This window comes from Ciona robusta, chromosome 10 (genome assembly GCF_009617815.1).
Source record: "Ciona robusta chromosome 10, ASM961781v2".
Lineage (NCBI taxonomy): Eukaryota > Metazoa > Chordata > Ascidiacea > Phlebobranchia > Cionidae > Ciona > Ciona robusta.
Window position 1 is genome coordinate 2,670,551 of NC_143244.1, and position 21,121 is coordinate 2,691,671.

Genomic DNA, 21,121 nt, shown 5'->3' on the forward strand with positions numbered 1-21,121 from the left:
ACAGTTGTTCGTGTTGTTTTTTGGACGACTTCTTCCCGCACTTATCTCAATTTTTATTTCTAACATTTATTCTTTAATCGCTTGATTAAAATCATATCAGAATAAATATTTATAATTTTTAGCCAGGATTTTCATAATTGAAACCGCATAATACGTTTGTAACGTGCTCACGCATTAGATCTTTAATCTCTTGTTGTTGCTGTTGTTAGGTTTTTTTTTGCTCGGCTTTTTCCCGCACTTATTTTAAGTCTATATTCTAGCATTTATTCTTTAATCTATTGATTGAAATCAAATCATATTATATATTTAATACTACATTTTTAGAATTAAAGCCGCATAATTAGCGAATAATTAACGATTACTTTACTGTTCGATCAAATGCGCCAAATTCGAAATGCACCTTACACTTTAATTAATGATTGTACTCTAAAAAGTATTTCGAACGAAGCACAGTTTTATAAACGCTACTGCATTTGATCGCCTAATAAGCGAGTAAATAACGATAAGGAATCCTCACAACGATTCACGTCCGAATCAAACTATTTCTATTTAAGTGGGGACGCATCAAAAGCACTACTCGTATTCCTATGATCATTATCGTAATTAAGACATTATTTTGAATTAAACATTATATGAATAATATTAACTTGTTACATTACCTAATTACTGCGTGATTACGATTTGTCCAAATTCATGAAAACAAACGTTTTTAAGCGACGACAATGTTCAATACATGGTACAAGAGTTGTACAAAGCGTATTTACACATATTCTTTACCAATGACTCAATCATCATAAATTATAATACATGTTTAAATGCATTCTGCCTACTGCTCCACAGTCACCAATGACTAGAACCCGATTTTTTTGGTAAGGTGTCATATCTCCTCCTACCCTACTATATTATGCTAATTAGGATAGCCGTGCTCATTCATTGGATTTTGGATCTCATGTAGCCGTGCTCATTCATTGGATTTTTGATCTCTTGTTTTCTTGTTTAAAATATACTGTTACTGTTTTACATATTTTTTTGCTCATTGCATTCATTGGATTTTTGATCAGCCGTGCTCATTCATTGGATTTTTGATCCCTTGTTTTCTTGTTCAAAATATACTGTTACTGTTTTACATATTTTTTTAATATTTTAAAACAGAAATCACCTTGACAAGCATGTTTTCATAGTCGTGATAACATTGTGGAATGATTCTGTGACCCAATTTTCCCGATTATCATGGGGATCAATAAAAAGAAAATTAAAAAAAGTCTCATCTAACAAAGTGTCTTATCCTCTAACACCCTATACTTTATTATTATTCGTCAAAAAAAATAACTTTTTACCGCTCCTGCTTCGAATATGTTGTGATACCTAAAAATAAACCAAAGTGACACCAACAGTACAGACGTTAGAAACGTACGTTAAAACGGTGCAAAATATGTGTAGTAATATTTTTCTCCGTAACTTTTTTCAGCCGGTACCTACGTATTTATTCGAGCTCGTATTATATTTGTTCTGTCGGCGCATAAGCAATAGCGCCTCGTATAAATATATCAACCGGAACGAATAAAAATGGGATTTTGGTGCTAACGGTATCTCATAATACTCCACAGGCCCACAGTAATATATGATTTGAAATTTACATCAGCAAACGTAACTTGTCGTTTTAATTTAACACCGACGAACCATTTCTCTCTTGGGAATCCGGGTAATTTTATTTTCGAGTCCCCTTCTTGTAATTTTCTTTTAATGTTCGATCGATTGTATTGAACGCAAGCAGCAGATGCTTGAAAATCTGATGCATTTGAAGCTATACCAGCCATTGGAAGCAAGCATGAGATTATTGCTATTCATGTATTTTTACTTGAACTTTGCGAAAGGTTAGTAAAATATTTTAATCCGTTTTATATGGAGGTTGAACTGTAGTGTTATAATTCGTGTTTATATTGATTTTCCCTTACTCTAATTGAACTGCGTTTATGTTTCGTTGGTTTATCTTGAAGTTAATTGTAGGCAACTGCAATATTCGGTAGTAGACTGTCTAATTTATTTATTTAATCAGCGTTCCCTCATAATAAGATTATTTTTCGGCGCCGTGGCAAAGTGGTTAAAGCGCCTGTCTATAACCTAGGGAAAATAGGTTCAAGGCTCGTCGATGCTACCATTGTGGACGTATGTGTCCCTGGGCAAGACACTTAACAGCAATTGTTCCAACTCAGTGGTCTTTAATGGCTTGTCCAATTTATTAGACATCTATAACCCTCTTCCCCCCCAAAATAAAAAATAACGACCCACAAAGTAACACGGCCATGCGAGGATAAAGTAAAAGTTACATTATAGGTTATTCATTCATTTCGGGCTTAGACAAAGCGTGTATTGTTATTTTACTTGGTCTTCCTATCGAAAAGATATGCACGGGTATTTCACGTAGACTAGACAGTAATGATTACCAAACTGAAGAAAATTAAACGTTTTTTGTATATCTCTTGCTGAAAGCTTTCTACATTATGACACACGTATTAATGCAATGTTAGTTATTTATCCTCGCGTGACAGTTCAACCACAATTATTATAACATGGGTCTAACATACACTGCTTAGGACAGATTTTTAACGATGTTTTGTTTCAGGCAATACCTATACGGAGACAGAGCATAAGCAAAATCTGATCCATTATCTGTTCCCAAATAATACAGACAGGAGTTATAATAAATGGGTTCGACCAGTGAAGCATGCCACCGATGTATTGAGGGTTGAGTTCCAGTTGGTGATTCGACAACTGCTAGATGTGGACGAGAAGCATCAACTAATGAGCACCAACGTATGGATGAAACAGGTAAACCTATCAAAGTGGTTGGCCGCTTCTGGCTATAGAATTTACGCTCGTCGTTTCTACCATTGTGGGCGTAAATCGTAAGCAGCATTAGGCTTATTATAGTAACTGTTGGTGCCCCGCCACACGAAGTAATAGGTTGGCAAAATGTTTAAAACTCTGTGACTCGACGCTCGTTTCGTACTAAAATGTAATGCTTTCTGTGCAGTTAAGCGGGCTGCACGCATATATAGCTTGTAGTGGCAAAACGCTACGTTTGCCGTAGAACGTTTAGCGTTCGACAATGCACTCACACGCGACGACGCGACAATTTCAACTTTTCCGCAAACCGCAAAGGCTGAAAACAATTAAAATCCACGTTTGTATGATTCAAATTCCTTAAAGTTTTTCGAAGCCCTGAAGCGATTTGTTGCCAATAATTTGTACTACTAGTTTTAATACGAACTGGTATTTGAATATAAAATGAAACTAGGAAGGTATTTAATAAAACTGTAAATGGTACCCACATCTGTGCTCCTTTGCCATTTTGCAATTACAATAGTGCTGATTCCAAACTTTTCTTAATGCCTGTGGCGGCACTTTGTTATTTATAATTTTGTATCATTAGTTTTTAGTGTAAGGTACTTGCCATTTCACGCTATGAATGTGTGTGTGTGGCCTTTCAGTTTACTGCGTTCACCGGGTTCAGGCGACTATTACTGTTTCGCCAAAAAAAACTATAAAAAAACTAAGGTCGCAAAAAAACTATTATCGGTGGTTAGCCAGGGGACAGTTTGCCCATTAACCTTAAAGGAATTGGTCCGTATATTTCATTAAATCTCCCACCCTAATGGAGTACTGTGTTAAATTTTCAACCTTACTATGAATACCGCATGATTTGGCACCTCGCTTTTCACCCCTGGCCTAATAACACTATTCAGATTGCTGCTTATTTGATTGCGTTTTGAGCGATATTTCAGTAGACAACGGTAATGTAACAAATTGTAACACTGTTAGTGATGTTTATCTTATGATATATATATAACTTATGAGGAACACCTTGCATTATACACGTTTCGATGCTGCCTGCAGTTTAATTATTATATAGTATAGGTTGGGGGAGGATAGACCACTTTGTCAGAGAAGACTTCATTTCCTTTAACGGACCCCCATTTAACGATAATTAAAAAAAAATACAGAATTATTGGACAGTATTATCACGACTTTATAAAGCGCGAGACAAAGGTGATTACTGTTGTTAAATGTTAAAAAATGTTAATTTACGACCTAGTAGGTTGTGGTTAATTAGAAACATTATTTTTTGAACAGGTCAAAAATGTAAAATACCTAATAGCTGTTATTTTAAATGCTCGGTATATCATAATACAGCGGATGAAATTTTGTAGTTTGCCAGCGAAAACGAATCAGCCAGTTTTATAAAAACTTTCGTACAGTTCGACTTTGTCTCATAAAACCAATTTTATTTTTGTGAAAAAACTGAGATATAAACATGAGGAAAACAGGCAGGGGTCAACATGACTTTATTTTGGGATATTAAGAACAGAAAAGTTTCGTTTTAAAGTTATAAAGTTATCATGACGAAGAAGCGAACACAGCCGGTTAAATTCGGTTACTACAAGTTACAAAATACTATTAATATGAACATATTTTGTTTGTTTCCTATCTTCCTCCACATTGTTGTTTTGTAGATTTTTATTGCTAAACTTTAGAAGGTCTGCTTTTAATTCAATAATTTATACCTCAGGTGTAAGTGGGGCAAGAAAAAGAATGTTAAAACTTTATTTTTACAGTATTATTACAGTGTTACTTTTTCGTGTTATTCACGTAATCACGTGTATTTGTATAATAATAAATTCACTCATTAATTAAAATCAACAATGATTATAAACTTTATTAAAATCAACAATGATTATAAAAAGTGTGTTTTCGAATTTGTAAAATTACACATATTGTGCAAATCGCTAAATAACTTCCCTTGTGTTTAAATATATATTTTTTTAAATTGTTGTAAATTAATGAAGGTATAATACATAGTACTAATTTGTCGTATCACCTCAAAAAATTATTTGAATTTTTGGAAACATTGGGAAATTAAGTGTCCCATTTTCCCCACTCCACTATATTCAATTACACCAAAAAAACTGTGTAAGTGATTTTCAATACTTGTATAGAAATGGATTGACCGCAACCTACGTTGGGTGCCAGATGAATACGGAAACATTACCTCCATAAGAATTCCATCAGAGTGGTTGTGGCTGCCTGATGTTGTTATGATGGAAAAGTAAGATCTGTTTACTCTGTATGAATGAATAAACGTAAATTATGGCATGGGGTTTAATGATCCATACACCTTTTGCCCGCTTACGAATTACCATGTTTGTAACTTTGTGTACTCTTGGTTTAACGTTCTGTAATATATGACTGACACTTTGAGTTGGAGCAATTATCATTAATTTGTCTTGCCCAAGAATGTATATAAATACGCCCTAACCGTGTCTGTGACGAGTGGGTAATAAAGTTTTGGATTAGGTGTGGAGATATGCAAAATTCATTATCTATGTATAATTTCTATTTGTACAATTTTAAACGTGTCTTATTTTTAGCACCGACGGTAACTTCACTGTAAGCCATATGACAAGTGCCCACGTGCGGCATGATGGTTCGGTGGCATGGCAACCACCAGCGTCGCTAAAGAGCTGGTGCTACATTGATGTTACTTATTTCCCTTTCGACGTACAAAACTGCACTATGAAATTTGGTAAATGCTAACTTTAACTGGTTTATATTAGGTTAGGATAAGATGGTTGCGGTTTTCATTTTCTTTTATTGCCCCATTTGGTAGTAAACAAAAGATATAGTAGGGTGGGGGAAGATGGGACACTTTGTCAGACGAGACTTTTTTTAATTTTCTTTTTACGGACCCCCATTTAATCATAATCAGGAAAAAAAAATTACATAATTATTCGACAGTATTATCACGACTTTATAAAACCCCCTTCAAAGCTGGTTACTGTTTTTAAATATTATAAAATATATGTAAAATAGAAACACCATACTTTAAACAGGTAAAAATGCGAAATACTTAGGTGCTATTTTTTAATGCTCGCTAAATCATAGTAAAGCCAATGATTTTTTTTGTTTGCGTGTGCGAACGATTAAACTAGTTTCATAGCTTCATAAAACAACCTTGAATGTTTCGTACAGTTTGAGTTTGTCTCATAAAACTAGTTTTAGTTTTGTAAAAAAGACACTAAGATTAAGCATGAAGAAAATAGGCAGGGGTCAATATGACTTTAATTTGAGATAAAAACAACAAAAAATTGTCGGTTTAACGTTATATATATGAAGTTTACATGGCAAAGAAACTAGCGCAGCCTGTTAAACTCGGTAGGTTAACTATAAGTTGCAACATGGCCTACTCAATTTACGGCCTAGGAATACACCGAAACTGCTCAGAAAATAAGAGGCCTATTGACGCGAATAATGCCCATTATAATGCATTGTTACGTCACGGTTTTATGAATGGATTTCCTTCATTTTGGATACAGTTTGCAGTTGTTGATAGGTTTAATACCAGTCGTAGGTTGTTTTAACCTACAGTTTATCACAGAACGTGTCGCAGGGACATTTTCTTGTTTAGTTAAAATCATACCAGACATATAAAGCAGCGCAAAAGGTTTATTAGTATATAAATGTCAGTTTATTAAGCATAAAGAGAGGCAATCAGATTCAGTTTACCAACACAGAAAACCTACGTTTTTGTTATATTTAGTTTAGTAGACAGGCATTTGGCAAGTTTTATAATGCAGCACACCTTCATAATTTTATTTAGATTAAATTCTAAGCACACATTTTATTTAGATTAAATGCAGCACACCTTCATAATTTTATTTAGATTAAATTCTAAGCTACCAGAATTATTAAGCAAGCTATTTAAGCATGGTCTTCCGTAGTTGGATGTACTTCTGGCTATACTGCTTCTGGCTATAATATATTCTTTAACAACAAACAGACATGTGTAAATAATTCTGTCAGGAAGGAAGCACTAGTAAAATTTAAACAGCGACAAAGGTCTAAAGTTAGACACACCACTTAAGTACGAAGGGAGGCATGGCCTACTAAAGATACGGCCTGATTTGTCAGTTTCAAAACAAAAAGCTAACAGGCCTATTATACAAAATAATGACCATTGTTACAACAATGACTCGGAATGAAACACGAATATTTTAAATGATACCTGCTGTGTACTTGCAAATTTCAGCAGCTGCAGAGTAGTTTTATTAGGTATTTGCAGATTCAAACGTGATGTTTTTTTTAACAATTTTCGTATTGACATGCAACAATTAAAGTGCAATAAGTTTTAGGCCTAATATTTGTTTAAACTAGTACTTATATTTGGCGTTTTTAGTCAGTTACCGCTTCATTAGTGATTAGGCCTGTGAAAATGACGCCATCTTGGCGTGTTACAACCGCGATAGAAAACGTTTACTAACTATAGCGGTACAGGAGGTACCACTTGTACCGGCACAGGTACTGGCTTATTGTCCTGCTAATCCAGTAACAAACTTTGATATTTCTGATATTATTACCATATACTGCAATTCTGTTTTGTGGCTTACAGTGCAACTTAAAGCAATATGGTAAACAAATGTGCTGCGTACAACTGCAAGTCTGGCTATGCATCTAATCCTGGAAAAGTTTCTTCATTCAGTTTTCCTCTCAACAATCCCGAGTTGTTAAAAAAATGGATCAAATTTGTTAATGATCCCAATTTTGTCCCAACCTCAAATAATACAATATGCATTAAGCATTTTGAACCACGGTACATTATATTTGGGAAGTCTAGAAATAAGATAAATTGGAAGTGTAATCCTGTGCCCACCATCGCATCCGAAGAAGCTCTCGCTGAAAAACCGTCTTGCCTCGCAACTGTTGGAACAACCAGAAAAGAACCCTTAGTAAGAGTATTTGCGGAAGATGAGATGGATGCCTTCAGGAGCCGAGATCAGATCAATTGCTTTGACCAGTTGACAGAATTGAATTGTCCAGATGGGTATAGCTTTTGTAAAACTGACGACCATGCGATGTACTACAAGTTGATCCTTAAATCTGGCTTTCCTAGTATGCAAGGAGCTATACGAATTGATAAGGATTTGTGTGTTAAACTGCAATATTGCGGCAATCCAGTTCCACTACCACCTTGGTTAACCAAAAATGGCAAAACGCTTGTCAGTTTTACGCAGTTCGATAACTTCCCCACGTATCTGAATAGCTTTGAGTCGTCTGTGGATCCGATACTGCAAGAAATGGCAATGCGACAGAATTACAAAGCGAAAGGACGGCCTCCATGTTCCGCTGCAATGATCAGGTTTTGCCTCACTCTTCGTCACACATCTGCTCAGGCGTACAGACTTCTGCTTGACAAATTTCCTTTACCGTCACTGTCTTTTTTACGAAAGATCAAACAGGGTAATCTTGACACTCATAAGGCTGTGTCTTTGCTGAAAGAGGGTGGTGAAATATCAGAAGATGTTGTTATTATGGTAGATGAGATGTACCTGCAAAAGTCATGCCAATTTGAAAGTGGGGAATACGTCGGTGCTGACGAAAGTGGAAAACTGTATAAAGGAATTGTAGTATTTATGATTCAAGGAATAAAATCAAGTACCCCCTTTGTAATACGATCTTGTCCAGAAACCAAAATTGGTGGTCAATGGTTGGCTGATAATGTATCAGAATGCATTGCTGAAGTGGCAAGTGTTGGCTTTAAAGTTCGTGGTCTAGTTTCTGATAATCATTCATCGAATGTGGCTGCGTTTAAATTTCTTGCGTCAAAGTTTCCAGCTAAGAATGATTACTCCACCAAACATCCTGCAAACCCAACGGACATTTATATGTGTTTTGATAATGTACATTTGGTGAAAAATGTACGTAACAATTTATTGAATGCGAAAAAGTTTGTTTTTCCATCTATTTCTTTTCAATCCGACGCCATAAAACTTAATTGTGATGCTGGTTACATTACCTGGAATGGTCTGCACTATATCTATAATAAGGATTGTCCAATTGATGGAAACTTGAAGAAGGCTAGAAAATTAACTTTCACTTCACCGCATCCACAGAACAACAAACAAAACGTTTCTCTTGCATTGGCAATATTTGACGACAGCACTATTGCTGCATGTAGAAGTTATTTCCCACTTAGACATGACATGGCTACGTTCTTAAACTTGGTTCACGTGTGGTGGATGTGCGTCAATTCTAAAACCCGTTTTCACCCAAATTCACTTGGAAATGCTTTTGTTAAAAATGATAAACGGTTTGAATTCTTGCAGTGGTTTGCCAATTGGTTAGAAGATTGGTTTTCAAGTTGTGGTAGCACATTTTGCTTGTCTAAACAAACAGCAAGTGCATTAATCCGAACCATCCGCTCGCAATGTCTTCTTGCTAAACAGTTATTGGATGAAGGTTATGACTATGTGCTATTGGGAAAGTTTCAGAGCGATCCGATTGAAAGAAGATTCTTGCAATATCGCCAAATGAGTGGTGGCCGATTTTTAGTGAGTCTTCGTGAAGTACAGACCTCTGAAAAAATTTTAAAATGTCGATCGTTGGTAAAAGCGGGAATAAACCTATGGGAAGGAGATGTTCTGGTGAAGAAGAAGGCGGTAATATATCCATCATTTCTCATGAAACTTGGCGAGTTGGAAGATGATATCAAAAATATTCGTTTATGTGATGATAGCAGGGAAGTGGCTAATGTGATTGCTGGATATGTTGCCAAGAAGCTCATTAAAAGATCTAAATGTCTTGAATGTAAACAAGCTTCACATGGGGATGAAAGCGATTCTCCATATTTTGATCTTTTAAACCGCGGTGGTCTTACAGTTGCTTCAATTGAACTGTTAACGCTAGTCTGCAGAGGATTTGCCATTCTTCATCTACTGGATGATGTAATTATGGAGTATGTTGATGCCAATTTAACAGATGCAGCAGAATTTGTTGTAACAAAATTTTCCAGTGACTTTGTTCTTGTTTGCAACCATCAAGAGTGGGTTGTTAAGTTTGCAGCGAAGATCATCGTCAATATTTTTTATAATAACAAACAAACCATGGACACCGACTGTGTACGCAAGAACACCCTTTCAGAATTCAAAAAGAGGCAACGAACAAAATAAATGTATACCGTTCTAATGATGCTTAATAAAATGCTTTCTAGTGACGTTTAATTATCATGTGGGTGATAAACTGATAGGATTTATATTATTATTCGAAAGTTAGTAATACTGTTATATAAAATATTCCATTAAGATATTACAAATACGCTTAAACTTGGTAAAATAGAAAAAAAGTTGCAGTGATATAGGCTGTTATGTAGGCTGTTAATTGAGCTTAAAGGGCCTAAACACACCCCACGTCACTTTTATTTTTTATGGTAAATTCATAAAGCGACCGTTTTATTGATTCCAAACATACTTTGCTTATTAAAATTGGTCCAGTATAGGCGGAGATATTCGCCCTCAAACAGTGATCTCTAGCGCTATCTTTTTTTACTACGAGCTCCGTGATTGTGACGTAGGAACGTACTAGTCACGTGACTGATTCATTCGTAAAAGCGAAACCTGCGTTTTTTTTGTGCTTTTTTGCGTTTTTTTTGTTCTCTCGTTTTTCGCTGAAAACACTGCCTCTCGCCTTTCTGAATGAGAGCGGCCACGCTTCAACAATTTTGTTACGTTCAACAATTTTGTTACGTAAAACACTGCCTCTCGCCTTTCTCAGTGTTTCTGAATGAGAGCGGCCACGCTTCAACAATTTTGTGACGTGTTTTGTCACGTGGGTAGTACACTTCTCAATTTTTTCGCCACGCAACTTTCAAATCAGTTTTTTGAATTTCACGGTGTTTGAGCTGGAATATCTTTGGTTATACAGAACCGATTAAAACAAGTAAGGTGTCGTTGGAATTAGAAAAACACACTCTATCGATTAAAGCGAAGTACATTTGGGGTGTGTTTAGGCCCTTTAACAATGCAAGTCATTGTCTATGACGTCATAGTCGCCACCAATACGGAGCCCACGGCATAGCATTTTATCATTGCTGGGTGCTGTTTTTCGTTTAAATATTGCGATTTTTTTAAAACCAAGCACTTCTGCGCGTAAAAATGGCTTTCTACTAATGTTATATCCTATCACAATAATAAACCTCACATACATAATCAACTTTTATTGAACACTCAATCGATTAAAGAGTAAAAATACAGAAAATATCAGGTTTACTAACCAAAAACATAAAAGAACATGTTTAAAATATAAAAATACAAACAAAAATAACATTACCATACATACAAACGCATAGCATTACCATAAACTGGTGTAGGCCTATCTAGCTGCAGTTTTGCATGTAAATTGCCGTGATTTTACTTTTTGGCTCACAAACTTAACATGTATACCCGGCAACGAAACTTAAGGTATCTGTGTAAAATTTGCCTAATATCGAAGTGACATCGAGGAAAACAATACTAAGTTACTATTTTTGGTCCTCTGCTTGAATTAGTAAGCTACCTTTTCTGCGTTACGGGTCTTTATGAAATCGGAAAACGCGAACACCTTATCTGCTAGTACTTAAGCAGTTTGGAGCTGCATGTCCACTCATGTTGGATTATAAATGTAGTAAAGAATGGCTCTGTAGATTCGTAGGTATGATCTTATACTATTATGTAAACTAAGTTGATTGCTGCTAGTCTTAATCGCCAGCGTAAAGTACCCTGTTAAACCACACTGTACGCCGAAAACCAGTCAAAATATTAATTTACTTCACATTAATTCCTAGATTTAATATTATACAATAAGATTTATATTAGAAATTATATTTTAAATGTTAAAACAACCGCTATACGTGATTTCTAGCTTTGTATCGCTTACAAGAACTAAATGAACACATGCCGACCATGCATCCCTAATGACACGAGCGCCGTTTCCTAACTTGGTCTATACTAACTTTGGGTAAAACTTACTTGTATGCCGCACGTGGTTAAAAGAAGCTCCTATCTGTTCAGTCATGCTTAAACATTTATAAAAAATATAAGATGTTGATAAAATACCGCGAAAAATAAGGTAATTTAACCGAGAATGGTAAATAAACTGTTATTTGATGCAAAAACTACAGCCAGACAACAAAATCCATTCATAAAACCATGACGTAACAATTTATTATAATGGGCATTGTTCGCATCAATAGGCCTCTTATTTTCTGAGCAGTTTCGGTGTATTCCTAGGCCGTGTATTGAGTAGGCCATGGTTGCAGAATATTGCTAATGTAATTATATTTCATTTTAGAGTCCCATCTTCCCCCACATTGTAGTTTTGTATGTTTTCATTGCCAAACTTCGAAATATTTGCTTTTAATTTAGTAATTTATACGTCTGGGAGTTTTCAACTATAAGATGCTGATCAAAGTTAGTATAGACCAAGTTAGGAAACGGCGCTCGTGTCCGCCATTACGGAGCCCACAAAGCGTGAATCGCCTATACAAATGCATGGTCGGCATGTGTTCATGTAGTTCTTGTAAGCGATACAAAGCTAGAAAACCCGTATAGCGGTTGTTTTAACATTTAACATATAATTTCTAATATAATTCTTGTTGTATAATATTAAATCTAAGAATTAATGTGAAGTAAATTAATATTTTGACTGGTTTTCAGCGTACAGTGTGGTTTAACAGGATACTTAACGTTGGCGATTAATACTAGCAGCAATCAGCTTAGTTTACATAATAGTATATGATCATACCTACGAATCTGCAGAACCAGTATATACTACATTTATAATTCAACATGAGTGGCCATGCAGCTCCAAACTGCTTAAGTACTAGCAGATAAGGTGTTCGCGTATTCCGATTTCAAAAAGACCAAGAACGCAGAAAAGGTAGCTTATTAATTCAAGCAGAGGATCAAAAATAGTAACTCAGTATTGTTTACCACAATGTCACTTCGATATTAGGCAAATTTTACAAAGATTCCTTAAGTTTCGTTACCGGGTATACGTGTTAAGTTTGTGAGCCAAAAAGTAAAATCACGGCAATTTACATGTAAAACTGCAGCTAGATACACTAGTATATGTTAATGTTATGCGTTTTTTTTATATTTTAAACATGTTCTTTTATATTTTTGGTTGGTATACTTGATATTTTCTGTTTTTTTACTCATTAATCGATCGAGTGTTCAATAAAATTTGATTCTTTATGTGAGGTTTATTATTGTGATAAGATATAACATTAGTAGAAAGCCATTTTTACGCGCAGAAGTGCTTGGTTCTTAAAAATCGCATTACTTAGGCGAAAAACAGCACCCAGCAATGATAAAATGCTATGCTGTGGGCTCCGTAATGGTGGCGTCTACGACGTCATAGACGCGCGACAATGGATAACAAGACTCGTTGTTTTACAATCCGTTTCCTAACTTGGTCTACACTAACTTTGATGCTGATATATTAAAAATATAATATTTTGAAAATATATTTGAAATTTGGTCATTTGCACTTGGTGATAATTAATAAGAAGTGGCTTGTGCCAAACACAGAGTAGTAATACCCAATTTGTAGCAAAAATAAAAACTTTATCAATAGTTATTATCAATTTTCTGTTATTACAAGTTCATATACATTTGTAGGATACAATATTTATCCATTGATGTTTCATTACCCATTGTCTTTCAAACAATACCAATTGTTATGCAATAATATAATGTATAGGCAACATGATAAAAACTATAGCAGTAGAGCAAGAAAAAGAATGTTTAGGCTTAATTTTCAAAGCGTACAGTATTATTTCGTGTTATTTACGTATATTCCTATTTATAAATACACTTAGTAATCAAAATTAACAATGATTTTAAATTGTCCCATCTTATCCTGTGTATTTTCGAATTTGTAAAATTTCACTTGTTGTGCGGATCCCTAAATAACTCCTCGTGTGTTTTATTATATTTGATTAAATTGGTGATAATTAGTAAAGGAATGATAGTACTAACTCGTGATATTACCCAAAAACCGTCATCTATTTTAATTTTGGGAATATTTAGCAATATGTGCTTAAGTGTCCTATCTTCCCCCATTGTACTATATTTACAGTATAGTATGACTATACCCTCACAATCCTGTTGATAATTTTTAAAAACGTAACGGCTATAATATAAATGTGTTTTTAGCTTCGTGGACCTATGGAAACAACACAGTACAACTTGTCCCTATGGAAACCAAGGTAAAAAACACGAATTATTGAATGCAACTTACTTTATCTTTGCGTGGCCAAAAAAACGACAGTCGTTAAACACGAGTGTTATGTTTCATACACCTCGTGCCAGCAGTTTACGAGTTAATGTTACTTAATGGAAGATTATTTTTTAGTGAACTTTTTATTTCTTAGATGTGTGGCCTATAATTTGAACAACACATTAGTTACTGGGTTGGAGTAATAGCTGCTGTTTTGCGAAAAGACACATACGCCGACAGTAAAGAGCCTTGATTACATTACCTCTGGGTTACAGACATGTTCGCTAACGAACTATGCTACTGCGTCGTACAGCTGTACGTCCAAACTGACATGCATTTGAAATTTTAAATAAATATAGTTGCAAGTAAATTTCAAAAACAAGGCGGAATTTTTTTTCTTAATTTTTATCTGATCGTTTAAAACATGTACCCAAATTTTAAATCCTAACTAAATAAATGTAAATTATTAGTCTCGCATGGTTGGTCAATTACAGTCGTATAACACAGATGTGTTGTTTAATCAATTTATGGTACACTTCAGTATGCTATGGGTTAATAAACCTTGTGTCGGCTTACGATTTACCACGCGTATGACTGTGTATTTTTTAAAGGGCCTAAACACACCCCACGTCACTTTTATTTTTTTATGATAAATTCATAAAGCGACTGTTTTATTGATTCCAAAAATACTTTGCTTATTAAAATTGGTCCAGTATAGGCATAGATATTCGTCCTCAAACAGTGATCTCTAGCGCTATCCTTTTTTTTTATTACGAGCTTCGTGATTGTGACGTAGAAACGAACTAGTCACGTGACTGATTCATTCGTAAAAGCGAAACCTGCGTTTTTTTGTGCTTTTTTGCGTTTTTTATTGTTCTCTCGTTTTTCGATAAAAACACTGCCTCTCGCCTTTCTCAGTGTTTCTGAATGAGAGCGGCCACGCTTCAACAATTTTGTGACGTGTTTTGTCACGTGGGTAGTACACTTCTCAATTTTTTCGCCACGCAACTTTCCAATCAGTTTTATGAATTTCACGGTGTTTGAGTTGGAATATTTTTGGTTATACAGAACCGATAAAACAAGTAAGGTGTCGTTGGAATTAGAAAAACACACTCTATCTATTTAAGCGATGTGCATTTGAGTGTGTTTAGGCCCTTAAAAACCCTGTCTGTCTCTAAGGTTGACGTCACAAACCTTCTTCATAACGGGGAGTGGGACATTGTTGACACTCATGTTGAACATACATCAAGTAGTGATTCTTCACTTTATATAAAAAGGTTAGAACTGTGTTAGAACATACATCAAGTAGTGATCCTTCACTTTATATAAAAAGATTAGAAACTAAAATATTGGCTCAACTTAGCTGTGTATTAGAACGCTTAAATCAAAAACCGAAAATAACAGAGATAGTACATATTACTGTGGGGTAATATGTGTTACTGTTAGCACTTAAAGCCCATATTTCCCGATTGTATTCGTATTATAACTAACAACGCTCTTTTAGAGTTACGGGCCTTTGGTTATATTGTTCAAAATAAAGGCCAAGAAAACGAAATGGGCCGAGAAAAGAGAAAGAAAGCATGTCTCATCTTACACCACACTACTATATATTTAACTATCGTCGCGTGACAGGTTTAGAGAAGTTACCTCCATTACCCTTAAGTTTTAAAATTTAGCCCAAAGGCACTGTGTACCATCGATATCATAACAGTTAATTAAGTTTGTTTTATTTTATAGTTTTTTAACCAAAGTTTTTAACTGCAAAAAACAAAACAAACTATAAAACAGGAACACCATCGAAACGATAGAAGTTATGTTTGGTCAGAACGGTATATCATATTGTTTTGTTATGAAACGGTTGCCACTATTCTACATTGTGTTTCTGATCACACCGTGTCTAGGAATTTCGTTCCTTACAGGTAGTAACCTATTTTAAATGACTTAATTTTTTCCTGTTCGGGCACAGTAACGATCGCCATAATGATGTAGAGCATGGCGCCCTCTATAATAGACAGAGGGCGCCATGATGTAGAGTTGTAAAATATCATGTAAATGCAAACTATATTGCAAGCTTTATATTAAAATAAAATTACAAAACTAGGTGCGGCGTATACTCCAGTGTGGTTATAACTTATTATATAAGACGTTATAGGATACAGGCAGAGTTGGCGCAATACCCTATTAGCGTGATTTCGCGTTATTTACATTAATGATTTTTCATGTTTTACATCTAGGATGTAAAACTGCATTTTTTACAATGCTACCCAAGATTTTGTTTACACATTTTTGGCTACTAGTGTGACTATACCTATTTTGTTTTACCCATGGCTACTAGTGTGACTATACCTTCTCTCCCCCCAGCTCTTGTCTTCTATCTTCCCTCTGACTCCCAGGAGAAGATCACTCTCTGCATCTCAGTGCTCCTGGCTCACACATTTTACCTTCTTGTGATTACGGAAATCATCCCATCAACATCCAATGCGATTCCATTAATCGGGGAGTACCTCCTCTTCACTATGATATTCATAACGTTATCCATCATAGTGACAACAACAGTGATAAACGTTCACTACAGGTCTAACACTACACACAGGTATAGTCGCTCTATGAATAGCACTTGCTTTATTCCCGTGTAACAAAGCAATGACAGGTGTATTAGTTTCAAATGTATCTTTTTTGTTGAATATGTTAAATGAATAAATGTAACTCTATCCTCGCGTGACCGGAAAACGAAAGTTATTATAAAATGTGTTTTGTTTCATACACCTCACGCAAACTTACAAGTTTTCATGTATGTTACTGTGTGGGTGACTATTTTTACGCATGGCTGATAATTTGGACAACTAATTAGTAACTACTAGGTTGAAGCAATTGCCGTTAAGTGTCTTGACAGGGACACATACTCCTACAATGGTACAGTTTTGATATTGTTCTTTCCTTATAAAAAATAATCTTAAGCTTTAATGTAACTATCGCTATGTCTGCCATACAAATCATTCTGCGAGACTAAAACAGTTTGTTGGCCCTTTGTTAATACAAAATCACAATTTGCATTATTTTAACTAAATGCGGCTTCAGACCATTACCGAAGCACCTTCGATACGTTCTTCTTACCGTGGCTCCCAGCATTCTATGCCTGAGGAAGTTTTCAAGTAGAATCCAATGGAACTTGCCTCTAATAAACCTGAGCGCTTCCATTCTACAACGACGACTAAAAGAATGCGAAGACGTAACGTGAGCGATTTATATTTTAAGTAGGAATATCTAGTACAATGGGGGAAGATGGGACACCTAAGCACACATTGAAAAATAGTTCCAAAATCAAAATAGATGACGTTTTTTGGGTTTGTACCACGAATTAGTACTATCCCTCCTTTATTAATTGACAACAATTTAATAAAATTTAATAAAACACACGAAGAGTTATTTAGCCATGCGCGCACAACAAGTAAAATTTTACAAATTCGAAAAAACACAGGATAAGATGAGGCAGTCTAAAATCATTGTAAATTTTGTTTATTAAGTGTATTTATAAGTAGGAATATACGTAAATAACACGAAATATTACCGCACGCTTTGAAAATTAAGTCTAAACATTCTTTTTCTTGCCCTACTGCTGTAGTTTTTAACATGTTACCTATACATTATATTATTGCAAAACAATTGTCATTGTTTGAACGACCACAGGTAATGTTCGAACATCAATGGATAAATATTGTATCCTACAAATGTATATGAACTTGTAATAACAGACAATTGATAATAACTATTGATAAAGTTTTTATTTTTGCTACAAATTGGGTATTACTACTCTGTGTTTGGCACAAGCCACTTCTTATAAATTCTCACCAAGTGCAAATGACCAAATTTCGAATATATTTTCAAAATATTATCTTTTTATTATATCAGTATCTTATATTCGAATATCCCCCGAGGTTTAAATCACTAAATTAAAAGCAAACCTTTAAAAGTTTGGCAATGAAAACATACAAAACTACAATGTGGGGGAAGATGGGACTCTAAATTCAAATATATTTACATTAGTAATATTCTGCAACTTGTAGTGAATCTACCGAATTTAACAGGCTTTGCTAGTTTCTTTGCCATGTAAACTTCATATATATAACGTTAACCGATATTTTTTGGTTGTTTTATCTCAAATTAAACTCATATTGACCCATGTCTATTTTCTTTCTCCTTATATCTCAGTGTTTTTTTGTAAATGAAAACTAGTTTATGAGATAAAATCAAACTGTACGAAATATTCAAGGTTGATTTATGAAGCTACAAACTAGTTTAGTCGTTCGCACACGCAAACTAAAACAAATCATCGGCTTTACTATGATGCATTCAATAATAGCATCTCACTATTTTGCATTTATTTACCTGTTCAAAGTATACTGTTTCTATTTTACATATTTTTTTTATTATTTAAAAACAGTAATCAGCTTTGACGGGCGTTTTATAAAGTCGTGATAATACTGTCGAATAATTCTGTAACCTTATTTTCCTGATTGTCATTAAATGAGGATCCGCAAAAAGAAAATTAAAACAATGTCTTTACTGACAAGTGTCTCATCTTCCCCCACCCTACTAAATTCTTTGAATAAACGTCATTTAAATTCATTAAGTGACAGGTATACTTTTAGAAGTTTACTGTAAGTAGGTTACTTTTGGCACTTTATATTTCCTGATCGTGTTCGTAACAATCACCAACCCTATTTTAGAGTCACGGGCTTTGGTTTGTAAATATTCTTTATGACGATATGAAGGAAAAATAACAAAATGAACGAGAAAGGAAAAAGTAAACATGTCCCATCTTATGCCGCAATACTAAAAACTTTTTTATCGTTGCGTTGCATCAAACTCCATACCCTATAACGATGGTTTCAGTATCTTCATATAAATATTACCTATGCCAACAAGTTTAGTACAAAACACAATATAAGTATAAAAAAGTGAAAGAAAAGTCGCGACTGTCCCTTAGTTCCCATCCGATGTCCGCCGCCGTACAGCAGTCTATGGTTAAGTAGCATGCACTCTAAGTAGTTTTTGCCAGGAGAGAAGATTATGGCACAAATTAAAAACTTATCTTGCCAAGTTTTTGGTGTATTAGTTCAATTGACCCACATCCCGGGACCCTAGCAAACATTCCCGTACGACCTCACCTATAGGCTACATAGAGCATCCGCAGAATGTGGTGAATTTTTCGTAGTTTATTAAAAACTTACGATTTCGGAATGTAGGCTACAAACAAGGCTGCTGGAATATACGACAATAAAAAAGGTTAATAAAAAGTGCTCAAAATAAGCAACAAAAGCTTGATTTGATTTATACGTAGTACCAGTCTTTGGAGTAAATATTTGATCCTTATTTCTTACTTGTTTAGGACGTCACCGTCAAGTCGGCCTTACCCCAACCCTGAAGTGATCACAGCTTACCAGTGTGTGCGTTTCCTAGTTCGGAGAATAAAGAAAAAAGTACGACACAGAAGAGTAGGTTTAGTTAGAAATATGTGTTTGCACAGCAGTTGCATGTTTGGTATTTGAAAAGCGGGCATAAGGTGTGTGTTTCAGCAACATAAATGGTTCACTTAGTTAGACTAGAATTTACATGTTATAACCTATGAGCTAACATTATTAAACATTATTTATATTAGACTCCTTACGGGGTATTGAGCACGCTTGCCATATCTCTCCTTTATTGCGTCCATTCAGTTTTAAAAGTTAAAATAAACAACTTGAGGTTGTAAAATAATTGAAGCAATCTTTTTTAACCTCTTCGCCTCTAGGTTAAATGACATTTTATTTGAAATTTAAGGCTTTTTTAGACCGCACTAAGTTTATATTCTGTTTATTTTAGACAGGTGTTTACCATCTATAAGTTGACGCACCTTAATTGCCTTTAATTAAGATGTTTTTATATGCCCCACTAAGTTAATTTTTAAACTAAATTATTACAGGAAAAGGAGGAATGGATGTATGCCGCCATGGTGATGGACAGAATATTTCTGGCTGTTTTTCTCTTTGTATCGTTGGTAGGCACCATAGTTTTATTCCTGCCTGCCCTTGCCAAATATCACGAACATTCCGGATCAAGAGAAGAGATGGCAAATCATTGAAAAAAAAAATTTTTTTTTCATATTTCCAAGCGAATTCTAAAAATTGTTTTAATTAAAACTGTAGAGTTACTTGTTTAAAGCAATAAAAAAATCTATTACATTAGTTTACACAACGTTTGTTTTAATTTGTAAAACGAATTTGCAAAAATTTAACTTTAAAACAGTACAATTTCTTTTTTTATGCAAAAAAAAAAACATTTTTTTTTTATATTTTCCCAACAAATACGAAAAATTGTTTTGATTAAAACTGTACAGTTAGTCAGTTACTTGTTTTAAGCAATAAAAATAAAAATTTCATTTAAAAAATTCTTTTACATTAGTTTACACAACATTTTTTTAATTTGCAAACCGAACTTGAAAAAAATGTTTCCAAAAACAATTACTTATTTCATGGAGGTTGGAAAATGCTATCGAAGTATTGTTACTTGATGTTTGTTTCTTATTATCCTGTGCAGAGCAGGTTTTACACATTGTGGTAGTTGGAGAATCGCTATTTTCGTAGACATTTCATGTTAGAATTATGTTTTGTACTTAGTTTAATGTATGCTTACATATTTTGCATGACAATGAATGTAACAAAATGTGGTTAAAATGTTTGATCCCTTCCAATTAACCATAGGGTGTGAATTAACACCTTCACCACTTCCAATAAAGTCCGAACCAACACCTTCACACACTGACAAATTTTCTAGACCTGCTGTAAAATTGTGAATGTCAAGCTACAAATTCTTTTGTATTTAGTAACTGTATCCTTGCATTTACGGCATACTTAAAATGTAGTATAATGTTTCTGTGCGACTGTCACTAACTGATAAACTTTTAATGTCCACCGGCGAACCATAAATTCTGAAGCTGTGAATAGAAGCTGCAGAACTAAGTAAAACCCTGTATAATGTTGATAAATTTCAC

The 21,121-nt window shown here is 34.6% G+C and overlaps 1 protein-coding gene across 4 annotated transcripts; it reads left to right on the forward strand.

The window, feature by feature from the left end:
- LOC149729522 (neuronal acetylcholine receptor subunit non-alpha-2-like) lies at window positions 1-20,852 on the forward strand. 4 transcript variants are annotated; one of them, XM_089887234.1, is made up of 11 exons: window positions 1-1,874; window positions 2,624-2,829; window positions 4,998-5,107; window positions 5,430-5,584; window positions 14,028-14,080; window positions 15,271-15,368; window positions 15,880-16,010; window positions 16,453-16,684; window positions 17,170-17,325; window positions 19,481-19,586; window positions 20,054-20,852. In XM_089887234.1, the coding sequence occupies exons 1-11, from the start codon at window positions 1,778-1,780 to the stop codon at window positions 20,210-20,212; spliced, it is 1,503 nt and encodes a 500-aa protein (XP_089743360.1). In that variant the 5' UTR covers window positions 1-1,777; the 3' UTR covers window positions 20,213-20,852. The 4 variants fall into 4 exon arrangements, with proteins under 4 accessions (XP_089743360.1, XP_089743361.1, XP_089743362.1 ...); XM_089887235.1 differs by having other exon boundaries at window positions 19,481-19,571; XM_089887236.1 differs by lacking the exon at window positions 17,170-17,325.
- Window positions 20,853-21,121: the final 269 nt, after the last annotated feature.

Coding starts and splice junctions, on each gene's coding strand:
- LOC149729522 (XM_089887234.1), top strand. CDS start 1,778: ATGCTTGAAAATCTGATGCATTTGAAGCTATACCAGCCATTGGAAGCA. Junction 5,585..14,027: donor AAACTGCACTATGAAATTTG/GTAAATGCTAAC, acceptor ATGTGTTTTTAG/CTTCGTGGACCTATGGAAAC. Junction 17,326..19,480: donor AAAGAATGCGAAGACGTAAC/GTGAGCGATTTA, acceptor TTACTTGTTTAG/GACGTCACCGTCAAGTCGGC.